The sequence below is a fragment of the Labeo rohita genome, chromosome 10 (genome assembly GCF_022985175.1).
Source record: "Labeo rohita strain BAU-BD-2019 chromosome 10, IGBB_LRoh.1.0, whole genome shotgun sequence".
NCBI classification, from domain to species: Eukaryota; Metazoa; Chordata; class Actinopteri; order Cypriniformes; family Cyprinidae; genus Labeo; species Labeo rohita.
Window position 1 is genome coordinate 10,560,927 of NC_066878.1, and position 16,912 is coordinate 10,577,838.

At 35.8% G+C, this 16,912-nt stretch overlaps 1 protein-coding gene across 1 annotated transcript in view; it reads left to right on the forward strand.

The window, feature by feature from the left end:
• LOC127172413 (protocadherin Fat 3) overlaps positions 1-16,912 on the forward strand; it is a 78,478-nt gene that overhangs the window by 15,859 nt on the left and 45,707 nt on the right. The window contains exons 4-8 of the mRNA XM_051121674.1: positions 2,951-3,012; positions 12,367-12,681; positions 12,788-12,998; positions 13,558-13,629; positions 16,534-16,670. Coding sequence (XP_050977631.1) covers positions 2,951-3,012; positions 12,367-12,681; positions 12,788-12,998; positions 13,558-13,629; positions 16,534-16,670 — 797 coding nt within the window. The remainder of the gene's footprint in view (positions 1-2,950; positions 3,013-12,366; positions 12,682-12,787; positions 12,999-13,557; positions 13,630-16,533; positions 16,671-16,912) is intronic.

The window sequence follows — 16,912 nt, forward strand, 5'->3', positions numbered from 1 at the left end:
TCCTGAACAACTATCACAAAAAAACAACAGCTGTGGATCAATCAGGTAACAACACAGCATTAAGAATCAAGTGTATGTAAACTTTTGAACAGGGTAGTTTTTATAAATTCAGCTATTATTTTCTCTTGTGGACTATATGTAAACGCTTTTATGTGAAATATCTTATTCAGGTCAGTACTAAATAAAAAATAACATTTTGTATGATCCCTCTTATTTTGGTAAAATACTTAACATTTTGCAGATTCTGCAAGGTGTATGTAAACTTTTGACCTCAACTGTTCAAATAAAAAATTAGTAATACATATGAGATTATTAATGAATGTGTCATTAACATTTTACCATTTACATTTTTAATATAAAAATACAAATTTACTAATATGTGATTATACTGCATATATTTGTAATTGACATTTTTAATATAAAAACAAACATTTAGTTATACATATGAGATTATACTGCACAAATTTGTCATTTTACATTTTTAATATAAAAATAAATTTAGCAATATGTGAGATTATACCACATGAATTTGTGTCATTAACATTTTTACATACATTTATATTTTGGATTTAAAATCCAAATTTAGTATTATATATGTGATTATACTGAATATTTTTGTAATTTACATTTTTAATATAAAAACAAATATTTAGTCATATATATGAGATTATACTGCACAAACGTCATTTACTTTTTTAATATATATTTGTGAGATTATACTGCATGCATTTGTAGTTTACATTTTTAATAAAACAAAAACAAACATTTAGTGTATATGTAAAATAAATAATAATGTATAAAATAAAAATGTAATGTATTTACGTATGGGATTGTATTGCATGAATTTGTCATTTGCTTTAATATAAAAAATTGTAATATATGAGATTATACTGCATACATTTATATAATTTTCACTTCATCACTTTCACTATCATTTTCAGGAGATAAATAATACATCATAATTTATTTCCCTCTGACTTGTAAACAAATAATCTTTGATTATATTTTCATTTGAAATTTCAGTGCTCCGTCCCCCAGTCCAATCACGTCCACAAATGCTTTCACAAGTACTACTAAACAAACTGAGCAGCACAGGCTGTAATCTGCTCGGTGTCAGGACATTCTAGTGTGAAGTGTTAACACACATGCAGAGTTCTGATCCCATGGCATGCTGGGTGCATGCTGCACTGCTGATTACACCGAGGTGCTGCTTTCCTTGTCATTTGAGAAGTGAGTCATGGGAGCTTATGTATGCAGCTGTAGTCAGTGAATTAATTAAACAAGGTTTGGCTGCCAGCAGGAAAGCTTTTCGTTCTACTATCGGCAAATCCCTCCAAGGCAGCATGTGGCACCACATATTTACACTGGAATACAGAGGTTTAAGCTCAATAAATCTAACTCAATATATATAATGAGATGTGAGCGAGTGTGTGCATGCATTGATATCTAGTGAGCAGAGAGGTAGTAACACTGTATTGCACTCTATACGAACGCCTTTGAAGTGTTCAAGGATGAAATGTATGAAAAACAAAATGTGAAAGGAAATGAAATTATAGTCAAATCAACCCAAAAGTATCAAACCTTGAATGCTTCAGAGTTTGACCCTGGACTGCAGTCACAGATTCTGCTTTAGCTTCAGCCACTGCTGGGAAAAAGCCGTTGTAATTGCTCCCCACTTATCTAGCTCTCTTTTTGTGATTGTCTGTTGAACTCAGCCTAAGTGTTCAGATAAATTGCATTGTGAGCTCTTTTATAAAAACAAATGTGCTGTGACTAAGCCGGCAACCAATTACTGCACCCTGAAAATAGAGAGTGCATGTTTGATTATTAGTTTAGAGCGCTTGCCTCTAATAGAGTCATATCTTATGCGATTTCTTTTCGCTACAACAACATCTTTATACTTCAATGAGCGAAAATCCGTTTCGTACACTTTCCTCGGTGAGCTTCGCTCCCTCGTCGGCTCTGTGAGTTCATAGCTCCTCTAATTTCTCTAATTGAGTCTCTCTGGATGACACACATTAGGGAATACTGTGGATTCCAGCAGTGCAATTCAACCTGTGCCATCAGGAGATCTTTTGTTGCCATGGTTATTTCACAGAGAATCACTGGCTCAGAAAGCACGTACAATAGATTTATGTTAGGTAAATAATGGGAACTTGCGCTAAAACGGTCGCAGTGTTCTTCAAAATGAAGAAATTTGCTGTACGTTTGTACATGGTGTTTATATTTTTTTAAAAGCAGGTTTTCAAAAAATCTCACGTAGCTCTTTGTTCTGTGAAACGGAGAAGAAATGTTCTCTGAAGCTTCAAAAGTATAAGCATAAAAGTATTATAAAAGTCATCCGTATTACTTATGTGCACTGTAGTCCAAGCTCTGGATGAGAAACTGACTCAAATATAAGTTATACATCCTTCAAACTTTACTTTTCATGACTGACGAGATGAGGATGGGTGAATGGAGTATTTGGAGTATTTTCTCCATTTCTTTTAGAGATTTTCAAGCCGCCTTCTCTACAGCTTGTCAGTATGTCCACAGCAGGAATTTGTTGTCAAACCCATAGACCTGCTTAAAATAATTTACCTTCCGACTCCGGCATCCAGATGTCTTGTGCCTTAAGGAAGCATTCATATTCAGGATTGTCTTCCTGTTCTCAATCTCTGCTGTTCTGTCTGCACTGAAGTGTTTTTAAAGCCACCAGGGGTTTGAAAAATAACCCTATGCATTCTCCACATGCCATCTGTGGGTTTACGCCAAAGGCCCTTATGTCGCGAGCTGCTCTTTTTTCCGCAATAAACAAACAGTGTTGTAAATTTATGCACCCTTGCTGACATGTTATTAATCACTGTCGAGTGAAGCGTCTTTCTGTGCTGATTGTCACAGCGCTGTCGTTGCACAATTGTCATGGAAGTTTGTGGCTTCGATTTTATCATTTTTTCAAAATGTTTTTCAGGACTCATCACCACCACGTCAAGGAAACTGGACAGAGAGCAACAAGCAGAGCACTTTCTAGAGGTATTGAATGCTTTACCTGTCAGATTGCACCTTAAAGGAGTAATTTAAGCAAGAAATAAAGAAGTTCAGTTTGGGATAATCCATCTTGATATCGGCATTTTAATATATTTTAAAATGTAATTTATTCCTGTGATGACAAAGCTGAATTTTCAAAGCTGAATTACTCCAGTCTTCAGTGTCACATGATACTTCAGAAATCATTTTAATATGCCGATTTGGTGCTTAGGAAACTAATATGTTAGTATTATCAATGTTGAAAACGGTTCCAAAAAAGGTCCAAAAAAACCTTAAAAGACTTAAAGGAGAAGTCCACTTCCAAAACAAAGATTCACATATAATGTACTCACCCCCTTGTCATCCAAGATATTCATGTCTTTCTTTCTTCAGTCATAAAGAAATTGTTTTTTGAGGAAAACATTTTAGCATTTTTCTCCATATAATGGACTGATATGGTGCCCCGATTTTGAACTTCCAAAATGCAGTTTAAATGCGGCTTCAAACGATCCCAAATACAGTTGTAAACGATCACAGCCAAGGAAGAAAGGGTCTTATCTAGCGAAACGATCTGTTATTTTCATTTAAAAAATACAATTTAAATACTTCTTAATCCCAAACACTCGTCTTGCCTTTCTCTCTCTGAACTCTGTGTATTCTGACTCAAGACAGTTAAGGTATGTCGAAAAGCTCCAATCGTATTTTCTCCCTCAACTTAAAAAATCATTTAAAAATCATCCTACATCGCTGCAGAAGTACCGACCCAGTGTTTGCAAAGTGAACATGCAAAGAAGATCAAACACCCTTAACAAAAAGGTAAAACAGTGATATAGGATGATTTTGAAGTTGAGGGAGAACATGAGATGGGAGTTTTTCAACATACCCTAGCTGTCACGAACCGGAAAAAACAGTCCAGGCACAGTAAGACAAGATGAGCGTTTGACATTTAAAAAATATATAAATTGTATTTTTTTAATGAAAATAACCAATCGTTTCGCTAGACAAGACCCTTCTTCCTCGGCTGGGATTGTTACAACCACATTTGGGATCGTTTGAAGCCGCATTTAAACTACATTTTGGAAGGTCAAAATCGGGGCACCAGTGAAGTCCATTATATGGAGAAAAATGCTTAAATGTTTTCCTCAAAAAACATAATTTCTTAACGACTGAAGAAAGAAAGAAAGACATGAACATCTTGGATGACAAGGGGGTGAGTACATTATATGTGAATCTTTGTTTTGGAAGTAGATGTCTTATTAATCAAAAGCCTGTCTAATTAATTGAGTTTTACAGACTTATTTTTTACCAATCTCTATGTTTTCCATTACTTTTCTGGATTCCATTTTAATTGTTCCATTTCAAATTTTAATAAAAGCATCTCCAATTAATTGATTAAAAATAAAACAGGGCTTAGACTAAGCCAGGATTAGGCCATAGTGCAATTAGGACATTTAAGTAATTTTTATAAGCACGCTTAGAAAAAAACATTACTGGTGTGTACTTGAGACAAAATAAAGACACTGATATATTTTAGGATCAGTCAGTGCAAGTTTCTTTCAGTTAAAACAGCTTAGACTTACATTTTAGTCAAGGACTAGGCTTAAGCCTTGTCTGTGAAACTGAGGTTAATGTATTACTATTTGATTGATTGATTTATTGATTTATACTGTGTATTTACATTTTTCTAATAAATAAATTCTGGTAAATCATATTTCTGGTAAATACTCCTTCAAAAATAATGTTTCGATTATATTTTTATTAGTAGTAGTAGTATCATTACATTAAGTAATGTATTTCTAATTTCTGTTGCAGTTTCTTTAAGTTAACCCAAGCTTTTATTTTGACAAGTTGCTGTGAAAACCTTGAAGTTTCTGTTTGTAGCCTATATGACAAGACAATATTTTTTGCTCTAAAGAGATCAGTATGTGATTAGTAAACAAAACTGTGTGTCTGCTCCATTCATTCATACAAAGATGCGCAGAACATGCAGAATTCATATTTAAATAGTATTTTTGTAGCTTAATATTCACACTAGTCCATATCACATTTTGATTTAAGTGTACTTACCCATTTTTTGATTTATCCATCCAAAAATATACAGTAAATTCAATTTTTATGAGTGGATTCTTTTCCGCGTTTTTGGGCCTTAAATGTGTCAGTTGCATTACTGTCTGTGCAAGGTCGAAAAGCTCTCATATTTCATAAAAAAATATCTTAATTTGTGTTCTGAAGATGAATAAAGGTCTTACGGGTTTGGAACGACATGAGGGTGAGTAATTAATGACAGTTTTCATTTTTGGGTAAATATCTCTTTAAATCCTTTCGTAAGTAATATTGTAATGCTTCAGAACTGAACTGTCCCTTTAAAAGCATCTGCATTGATTCATCGACTCTCAAGGGCAGCTTTATTAGTTCATAAAATGAAGTCATGTAATTCCACAAATAGTCATAAGTGATGAAACCATGATGTAACTAAAGAACTAGGCTAAAATGATTGCCCATCAACAGCCTCAAGTATTTAATTGATTATCATACAGGATACTTATTTATTGATCTGTTTCAGGGACACATTTGTCAGTCCAACAAAATAGAGAGCTGCTACGAGTAACCTAATGAATTCAGTGGGATATAAGGAGAATCAGTTGTAGTATCGAGTGAGGAATGGATTTACACATGCGGGATGTAAACGCAACAGTGTTTCCATGCGCTTTTTTTATTTCTAAAGACTTTTAACAAGGTGTAGTACAGCAAACGACTCATCTGCATTTGCATTATGAGTGACAGAGAGGATAAAGCCAGTGCATGCTTACCATGGACTCTTATTTGACACCAAAACACGTGCAGATGTGCAAATTTTCATACAGTCTGGTGAGCAGCTCTTAAATTACTGATCAGTCAATGAGGGCAGTACAGTAGCGCTGATCAATGGGACGGGTGTGGCTCCCCGTGATCCCTGCTCTACATGGACTGAGCGGAATGAGGGTCATTGATTTTTGTGTTCACTAAATGATGATTCACTCTGCAGCAGGCTTCAAGTTTCAAAGTTCATATCTTACATCTAGCGCCTCAAGGTGCCTGCTTTGACAGCGGTCCAGGCATCAGTGTCTCCAGCGTGTGGTGCTGACGGCGGATGGTGGCCATTAAAGATTTAGTTCGTAGAGGCTTTCATGATCCGCTGCCTGTGACTTTTGCAGTGCAGTAATATGCCCCTGGCCGCTATTTTGTGGCCTCTGTCTGATCAAGTTCTGGGACTCTTCAGTGGAGCTCCATGTAAAAGAGTGAGATCAGATGGCTCATTGCATTATTTTCTAGAGAATACGTCTGTGTTGATGTATTTTTCTATTCATTTATTTTAAAATAAAGGTTGCATAGGGACAGTTTTGTTTATTTTATGTATAGGCTTTTTAGTCTTTTTTTATATCTGGATAACAGAGAGAGATGTGTAGAGTTGCTGTGAGGTGGTTGTGGTGTATGCTGTGGGGTTTCTAGGGTGCTCTAGATAGTTGCTAAATGGTTACTTGCTGGCCCAAGTCAAAAGAGCCCAACCTCAAGGCCCTAGATATGGTTGGAGTTGCTCCTTTAAAGGAGAACTCCACTTCCAGAACAACAATTCACAAATAACTTACTCACCCCGTTGTCATCAAGATGTTCATGTCTTTCTGTCTTCAGTCGTAAGGAAATTATGGTTTTTGAGGAAAACATTTTAGGATTTTTCTTCATATGTAGTTTTTTTCTTCAAAATGTAGTTTAAATGCAGCTTCAAAGGGCTCTAAACGATCCCAGGGTCTTATCTAGCAAACCATTCGCAAATAAAAATTTGTATACTTTTTAAGCACAATAGCTTGTGTAGCACAGGCTCTGGGATGCACGTTTATGACGCTTTGTACTATTGAATCACGTTGAAAGTTTATGCGGAAAGTAGGCGGAACAACAGACCCAGTGTATACAAAGTGGACGCGCAAAGACTAAGAAAGTGCAAGTAAGTCAAACGCTGTTTACAAACAAAAAGGTACAAACGATGTCGGACGATTCTAAAGTTGTAGGAGAAAATAGGATGGAGTTTTTCGCCATTCTCTATGTTTTTTAGCCGGAGTACACAGACAATGAACGTGATTCGTAGTAGTGATGGGAAGTTCGGATCACTTTACCGACTGAATGAATCTTTTTTCGAGTAATTTCGTTCATTTTAGCAAGATATAATTTAAAATGTTACGTGTTACTTCCCTAACACATCTACTGCTTGCACAAATGTTGATTACACTACAAACAAGACAAAACTATAATGCTATAAGAAACAGAAAAGATTAATTCATTGTTTATCTGGGTCTTTAGTCTATGATTAGCTCACCTCACCTCTTATCTGACAAGTTTTCGGGTTTGAGTCATTCGTTCATCACGTGACAGCCCCATAAGATGAACGAACGACTCGAAAAACGCAAAGACTCGAAACAGGTGAACTAATTCCAGTACAGAACCTATGCGCGACTGAACGAATCACTCCCCGAGGTGACTCATTCTTCCCGAGAATTGTTCAAGAACGACCCATAACTAATTCGTAGCGTCGTGGACGCGCATCCCAGAGCCTGTGCTACACAAACTTTTGTGCTTAAAAAGCATAAAAAATTTTATTTTTTGAAAAGATTGACAGATCGTTTTGCTAGGTAAGACGCTTCTTCTGCGGCTGGGATCATTTAGAGCCCTTTAAAGCTGCATTTAAACTACATTTTGGAAGTTCAAAATCGGGGCACCATTCAAGTAGAGCCCGACCGATTTATCGGCAGGCCGATATTATCGGCCGATATTAGGCATTTTCCAAACTATCGGTATCGGCATTTATAATGGCCGATAAATGAATATTTCAAAAATAAAATAAAAACGGACGAAACACACTTCAACCATGTCATGAGTGTTGGCGTTGTATAGTTTGTCCACCAGAGGGCACTCTACACCGTCCCTGTTGGCAACACTCGTGTATAACGCGCCACACATCCTGCAACCTGCTGATCCAGCCAGAGTCGGGCAGAGAGAACCAGTTATCCGCGAGTGAGAGCATCGGTGAAGTGTGTTCATGGTGAATTGGTCACGAGACATACATTGCTTGAATAACAATTAAAAGAACATCCCCATCAGTTCTCTTAACTCAAATAAGCATGACAAAATTCGTGACTATCATGTCCAGTTTTGCTGCTGTTAAATAAGCCGAGAGTGAAGCGGAATTAGCTAGTAATTACGTTACGTTGTTACAGTGTAGTTGACTGACTGTCCTTTTAACTTTTGACAATGAGACTGAAGTATTTCTTTAATAGCGTGACAGTTATAGCAATGAGACGTATCATCTCTCCTTGGCCTGTTATATTGAAAATGTATGTTTTACAATTTGCGGTATGACGTTATCCATTGCTAAATTATGGCTCATCATAGACTAGCTAACCACAAAGCTAGCTAATGCCACTATCAGTGGAAGACCGCTAACGTTAACATTAATGAGCTTGGAAACCACAACGAACTTATTCTGCCTAAATAAAGTAATGATTACTGTATTTATAACTAGCATATCTCTAGTTACAGTCCCTGCAATGTAAAATATAAGTTAGACTTGCGAGGAGTGAACATTTAGACATAGAGAAAAAGTATCAAACGTAGCTTGTGCATAAAAGTTAGCTTTTCTTTTACATGTGTGTAAAATCCAATGACGCCAAGTGTGCGTTGCAGACTGTCATTCAGCTGCAGCATTAACAAGTCACATAATGGATTTAGATCGCTAAATAGTAGGTTTTAGAAGGCAGGCAGCAACTGATGATTGAAAATGGTTTGATGTAGCTTGGTGGAAAGAATTTAAAAAGTGCAGGTAAAAGGATAAGCAAGCTGACATTTGTAATTGTGACAATAAAAGAAACAAGTTTCTTTTTAAAATGCATTATCATATTATGTTAGTTAAAACTCATAAATAACTACAAATAACTAATGTTAGGGAAATCTGTTAATGTTTTGTTGCACGTTTCCTAAATTAAAAAAAATATATATATATATCGGCCGATATATCGGAATATTGGATTTTAAAACCAATAAATATTTGTATCGGTATCGGCTTTCAAAATCCTTTATCGGTCGGGCTCTACATTCAAGTCCATTACATGATAAAAAAATCCTGAAATGTTTTCTTCAAAAACCATAATTTCTTCACGACTGAAGACAGAAAGATATGAACATCTTGGATGACAAGGGGGTGAGTAAATTATTTGTAAATTCTTGTTCTGGAAGTGGAGTCCACCTTTAATGCAAATCTGGGATGTTTTTTTTTTTTTGCCTTTTTGCCTGTTATAATGCTTGTTAAAAAATCAGATGAATTGCTTAACTTGAGCTTTACCTTGAGGATAGTATATTTAAAGGGATAGTTCACCCAGAAATGAAAATTCTGTCATTAATTAATCACCCCCATGTCATTCTAAACCTGTAAGACCTTCGTTCATCTTCAGAACACAGTGAAGATATTTTTGATGAAATCTGAGAGCTTTCTGACCCTGCATAGACGGCAACGCAGCTGACACATTCAAGGCCTAGAAAGGTAGAAAGGACAAGTATTCAAGTATACTTTTTATGCACAAAGAAAACAAAAATAACGACTCTGAGCAGCATCACACATATTTGTTGTGGTACTTTCGTGAACACGTTGAAGACTGACACAAAAGAGAGAAAATTGTTGAATAAAGTCATTATTTTTGTTTTCTTTATGCATAAAAAGTATTCTCGTAGCATTATAGTTGAATCAATGATGGTGTGACATAGTGGTGTAGTTCTACGGAAAAAAGTAGTTTACTAGTACCCAGTTTACTTCTTAAAGTGATTTACAGGGGCTTTTTTTATACCTTTGTAATGCCATTTTTTTTTAAAATAACTTTATTAAAAGCATGTCATCTTTATGTCAAATTCAAAAGTCATATTCATAAGCTTTTCCAAGTTTTCTAATTAAAACAATAGAATAAAAACAAATACAGTTAGAAGAATAAGATACTAATCAAAAGAAATAAATATTAACAAAATTCATTTGCACTACAGAGGTGGCTCAGAACAACACAGGCATGGATGTTTTAAATTCAGAACAATGTTATGAGATTAATGCTTCAAATCTAAAAAATTGAATATAGAAATATTGATTGAAATGATTTAAATAACTGAAATGATACCTTAGTTATGAAACTACAACTGCCAGTAGATGGCGGCAAATCACATATTTTATCATGAATCATTCATTCAACTGATTCGTTTGAACGGCTAATTCATTCAGGAATGAAACAAGTGTCTTTAGGAATGGGTAGCTGACTAACTAGATTTGTTTAAAAATGCACATTCATTCATAAATGAAACAATGCTGTGTTTGAATGAAGATGTGTAGAAGCTTAGCTGTGACTTTGTTTCAAACTATTTTCGTTGATGAAATGGAGCAAAATCAGGCAATACTGTTATAGTCAGTCTTGTTTATTGAATTGTTCAATTTCTAAATCAGATTAACATTTGCAAATTCACTTAATAATCTTTAAAAGCTGTCACTCATTGCAATCTCACAAAGTTCCATTATAATCAACGAAGCTTTCTACATTGTGACTGCTTAATGAATCTCTTATTTGCATAGTGTGTGTGTACCCTTTGTTAAATTGAGAGGATTCATGAGCTTGCATAACTAAGCACTAAACAAAACTGAACAAAAATATGCTTATCGGGTTAGTCACACTTGAGCTTCTAAATATTTTTTCATTGTCGAACGTAGTAGTTTTCAGAACACCGAACGCAAGCGGCATGGAGCAGAGAGCGGATACGTGCAGTAGTCGATGATGAGCTGGAAAATGTAGAATGAAAGAAGTGATAATGCAACAATTACAGCAAAGAATCACGAGTTTCACACAATGGCATGGGACACAGTTAAAGGGACCAACATGACAGTAAATTGCAGACTTGTGAAACAACAAAACAAGTGGGTATACTGAGGGTATGCACAAATATTGATCTTTAGAAGTCATAATACGCAAACAGCCCTGGGCAAAAAGTGAACATACGGCGTGCTGTAAACATGCGTATGGCCCAGACTACACCACTAATTTGAATAATGTCCTTACTATGCTTCCTGGGCCTTAAATGTGTCCGTTGCATTGCTGTCTATGCAGGGTCAGGAAGCTCTTGTATTTCATAAAAAATGTCTTGATTTGTGTTTCGAAAATGATTGAAGGTCTTACAGGTTTGGAATGACATGATCCTATGGAATGAGTTGGAATGACACTATCCCTTTAAGAACAGAAATAAAATACTCTAAAATGTGCAATATGTTGTGGCAGGTGATTGTAGAAAACTTAAAAGGTACTTGTACATAGAATGAGTAGAGAAAGAAACTAGTTCATAAGGATTGGCACGAATTTAATGTTTTTTATGTTTTTGAATGTCACTCATGCTTACCAAGGCTGCATTTATTTGCTAAAAAATGTATAGTAAAACAGCAGTATTGCACAATACTACTACAGTTGACAAAAATATATTTTAAAATGTTATATATTCTTGTAATGTCAAAGCTGAATTTTCAGCATCATTACTCCAGTCTTCAGTGTCACATGGTCCTTCAGAAATCATTTTAATATGCTGCTTAAGAAATATTCTTATTATTATCAATGTTAAAAAATTGCTATTTTTGTGGAAACCATAATATATTTGCATAAAAATTTAATAAAAAGAACTGCATATATTTGAAATAGAAATCTTTTGTGACATTATAAATGTCTTTACAGTCTAATTAGATCAATTTAAATCATTTTTACAACAAAAAACAAAAAAAAAAAAAACAATATTTATTTCGAATAAAATCTGACTAATCCCTAATTTTTGAAGGGCAGTATATCAAATTTGGGTATTATATTACATACATGTATATTTATAACAATTCATAATAAATGAAGGCATGAGTAAATATATATGAAGTGTTTAACAATTTTCAAAATTCATCTTTTTTTCATTGTACATTTCAATTAATCTCAAACTGTAGTTGGGTTATTTTGATATAAAGTAAAAAATAACTAAAAAAATACAGCTAACTAACACAATAAAATATGATAACGTAATTAAAAACATGATTTTCGAAAATTAAAAAAAACCTGAGTTATCTATTTTTGCATATAAACTCTTCATATATACATACATGTCATGATTGTATAAATTAAGAGACAACGAGGAAATGTATGTATATAGGAAAAACTCTATTTGCAGCGTCCTTGACCAGTTAATATTGGATATTGGCACTGAAATGTATGTATACTGCTTGCTTTATCTTCAGAAGCTGTGCATTTTTCACCATAATTTTATTTATATATGTCTATCTAGGTTACAGTTATGGATGGAGGAGGAATCTTCAGGCAGTCCACCGTCTGGGTGATAGTGCACGTTCAAGATGAGAATGACAATACGCCTGAATTCAAAGAGTCTGTGTACCGCATCAGCCTTCCGGAGCGGGACCGCAACAAACGCGGTGATCCTGTCTACAGAGTCTTCGCTTGCGATCGAGATGAAGGGTCCAATGCAGATCTCACGTACAGCATCGTGGATGGAAATGACGACGGCAAATTCGTAATCGATGCCAAGACAGCCATGGTGTCTTCCAGAAAGATGGTAACAGCTGGTGGCTATGATATTCTCACGGTAAAGCATCAGACAGATGGGCACTTCAGTGGGATATTAAAGAAAGTTTGTATTTTTCATGTGCAGCCATAAAGTTTTCAACCTTTTTTACCTCATATTTTCTCAGATAAAAGCCATTGACAATGGAAACCCTCAGAAGTGGTCGACAGCTCGTTTGCATGTTGAATGGATTCGGAAGCCCGTGCCTTCGCCGCTAGCCTTGCGATTTACCGCGGCCGTTTACAACTTCACAGTGGTGGAAAATGCCAAAGTATACGAGTCAGTTGGCGTAGTCTCAGTTTGGCAGACAGAAACTCCTTTATGGTTCGACATCATTGGTGAGCATCAATAATGCAGCAGTTCCAGTCATAAATTAAATCGGGATGCACACCTTAATATCCCTGATATTACTGATGTTAGTGCCTGCTTTGGATGAATCGCTTATGTTGTAGCATTCCTCAGTTGCTTCGGATAAAACCGTGCAGATAAATGAGTAAATGTAAATGTAATTTAAAGAAGTGGACATCTGTGGTAAACCATTCTGACAATGATTTACTTCATTTGCTTGTTGCGTACAGCTCGTCTACATATTTATCATTTGCATCTATATTTTGTACTCATAGTTGGACACCAGAAGATGCATGGATGGTTAAGTTTGTGTACTAAAAATGCAACAAGGGTCATTTTGATCAAACCCTCTCAGCATTTCAGATTTTGCTGAGCATTGCAGATGTCGTCCCACATTGCATGTTTAAATTTAGTTGGAAAACTCCCAAATGCATAAGCGTTTAAAAATAGTTGTTTCTGAATTTGTTTCGCCTAATATGAGCTTTTGACATCAATGTCAGTTTTCTGTTTTCTTTTTCTCTCCGTTCATCTGGATGTGTCTCTGAGAAGGTGGAAGAACGTCCCGGGAGATGTTTTATATCCCACAGAGCTCCTGTGGTGGAAACTGTTCATCTGACAGTGGTAGGCTAACTGTCAGTATTTTGTAGTTATTTTCCTAAGCGTGAAGGGTTGGCTGGTTTATCTGATACTTTTAGATTCTCGCTTTAAAAACTCAATTTGCTGCAGGGCAAACGTGAAGCGCTCAATCCTGTAAACACTTTGAGCGCTGAGATACCTTCCAGACTTTGGGTCTTCTGATCTCACTTAAGTGCAGTGGAAATTGAGTGGAATTGGAACAGATGCATGTTATGCATACTAAAGACGCTCAGAAAGTTTGCCCTTATCCGTCAGAATGGACCTGAATTAATGATTCGAGAATCTGCCGTGAAGAGGCCTGAACTTGACACAGATGTTTGTAGGAGTTGAAGATAAGAGACCCGAGGCTGATGGGAAAGATCCCAACATAAAGCGGATGATGTCTCGAAAGCCGTGAAACTTTGATGAATCACTGTGAAACATAAAAAATGTATTACTCACAGACGTGCCAAACCGCATGACAGTTCGATTGGTACAGTGTTTACCTTGATGCTTTTCTGTTAAACATTTAACTTACCTGACTTTCGTTGGATAAATAAGTGTATTAGGGATGTCACTATTACTTGTTTCTTAAAACTGTCTAGTAACCTGCAAAATACCCGAAGTGGTGCATACCACGGTCGAGAATCCAAGAAACGCAGTATTAGACTGTTTTCCAAGGCTGCATTATATAATAAACCCATTATAAATCATAATAAAGCATAATGCTATTGTGAATTCACAAACGCTGCGATTCTAAATGAATAAATGCGATGTAGGTTTAATATATGCACTTTAATTATTTACATACACATGTAGGTTACGTGCGTGTGTCTCAGAGCAGCTCCGTTCACATTAAAATGTTGCACATTAACTATAATCGTTTACATGTGTGGAGCATCTCAAACTCCATCTCTGCCTATTGCTGTGAGTTTGGGTTTAATATAACATTCATCTGGGAATGCAACGTGCATCATTTTATCTTATTTGTAAGGTAAATCATTTATAAACCTACGCAAACACTGGAGAATACATCAATATCTTTCTCAGTCTTTGTCAATATTTATTTGAACTAATTATTATTGCCTCACTACTATTATATACAGTACCTTGCGAAAGTTTTTTTTTTTTACATTTTATGTTGCTGCCTTATGTTAAACTGCTTTAAATTACTTTTTTTCCACATCAATCTACACTCCATACACCATAATGACAAAGTACAAACAGAATTGTTGCAACTTCGTAAATGTATAAAAAAAAAAATAAAAAAAACGAAACAAGTACATTGCATAAGTATTCAGACCCTTTACTCAGTACTTAGTTGAAGCACCTTTACAGCCTCAAGTTGTTTTGGGTATGATGTGATCAATCTACACTCCATACACCATAATGACAAAGTAAAAACAGAATTGTCACAACTTTGTGAATGAATTAAAAATAAAAAACTGAAACAAATATATTGCACAAGTATTTAGACCCTTAACTCAGTACTCGGTTGAAGCACCGTCCAGCCTCAAGTCGTTTAGGGTATGATGCAACAAGCTTTGCACATCAACATTTAGCAATTATCTGCCATCTTCTCACCTCTTCACCTCTCAAGCTCTGTCAGGTTGATGCACATTTTCAGGTTTCTCCAGAAGTATTTAATTGGGTTCAAGCCCAGGCTCTGGCTGAGCCACTCAAGGACGTTCACAGAGTCGTCTGTAAGCCACTCTTGCTGTGTGCTTAGGGTCATTGCCCTATCTCAATATTTTGGTGCATTGAGCTTTCCTTCTACTTTGAGTCCTTCAGTCCCTGCCACTGAAAAACAGCTCCACAGCATGATGTTGCTATCATCACACTTTACTTTTGGGATGTTTACTTTTGGAATGAGTAGTGCCTGGAATTGAGGTTCATCAGACCAGAGAATCTTGTTTCTGAGGGTCTTTTAGGTGCTTTTTGCAAAGAGAAGAGTATTGAGTCTGGCCACACCATCATAAAGCCCAGTTCAGTGGAGTGTTGCAGTGATGCTTGTCCTTTTGTAAGTTTCTTTTATCTCCATATATGATCATGGAGCTCAACTAGAGTGACCTTCAGCTTCTTGGACACCACTCTAACCAAAAGCCCTTCTCCATTAGTTGCTCAGTTTGGCCAGCAGGCCAGCTCTAGGAATAATCCTGATTGTTCCAGACTTCTTCCATTATGGATAACAGAGGCTACATGAACCTTCAATGCAGCAGAATTTTTTCTGAACTCTTCCCCAGATGTGTGGCTTAACGTAATCCTGTTTCTGAGCTCTACAGGAAGATTTTTTTTTTTTTTTTTACCTCAGGGCTTGGGTTTTGCTCTGATATACATTTTCAGCTGTTAGACCTTTTATTAAGACATGTGCCTTTCCAAATCATACCCATTCAGTTGAATTTGCCACAGGTTAACTTTACTTGTGTTACTAAGTGTAGTAACATCTACAAGCAAGAATGCTCATGAGTAAATTTCAGTGTCCCAGATAAGGGTATGAATACTTATGCAATGGATTCATTTAAGTTTTTTATTTTTGATAAATTTGCAAAGATCTTGAACTATATTTTGCTTTGCCATTATGATGTATGAAGTGTAGATTGATGTGGGAAAAAAAGCTATTTGAAGAAGTTTAACTTAAAGCGGCAACATAAAATTTGAAAAAAGGGGTATGAATACTTTCGCAAGGCACTGTATGTTTTAAGTCATTTTAAAGGCTATTGTTCACTTAGGTCCATTTTTATTACCACAAAAAATTATAATTATCCGATTACTTGATTAATCGTCAGAATAATGGACTGATTTCTCGATTACCAAAATAATCATTAGTGATAACCCTAAAGTGCATGCATAGTGTTTTTTATCACTATTAATTTTTCAGGTCATTCTGATTGTGATTTCTTGGTGTAATAGGTAGCTACGATGGTCCATTTGATATTCAGAGAGGGATGGGGACCATAGTAATAGCCAGACCTCTGGACGCAGAGACGCAATCGCTATACAACATGACAGTACAGGTCACAGATGGGACAAACACCGCTACTACACAGGTATATTTTTAGTTCTACAAGCCTTTCGAAAACTTTTCCTAACAGATGCTACAAGTCTGCTAACTTTGCTAGAAACTAGCAGAGAGAGTATTCCTGGCAGCTGCGGTTGAGGAGAATATCCAAGAGAGAAACGTCTCTAAGATTTTAAGCAGCGTGCCAGCTTTTATCTAATTTTATCAATGCAAGTTTGCTGTGTTAAAAAGAGTTATCTATATAATCTTCCCTGAAAATGTCTTCAGTTA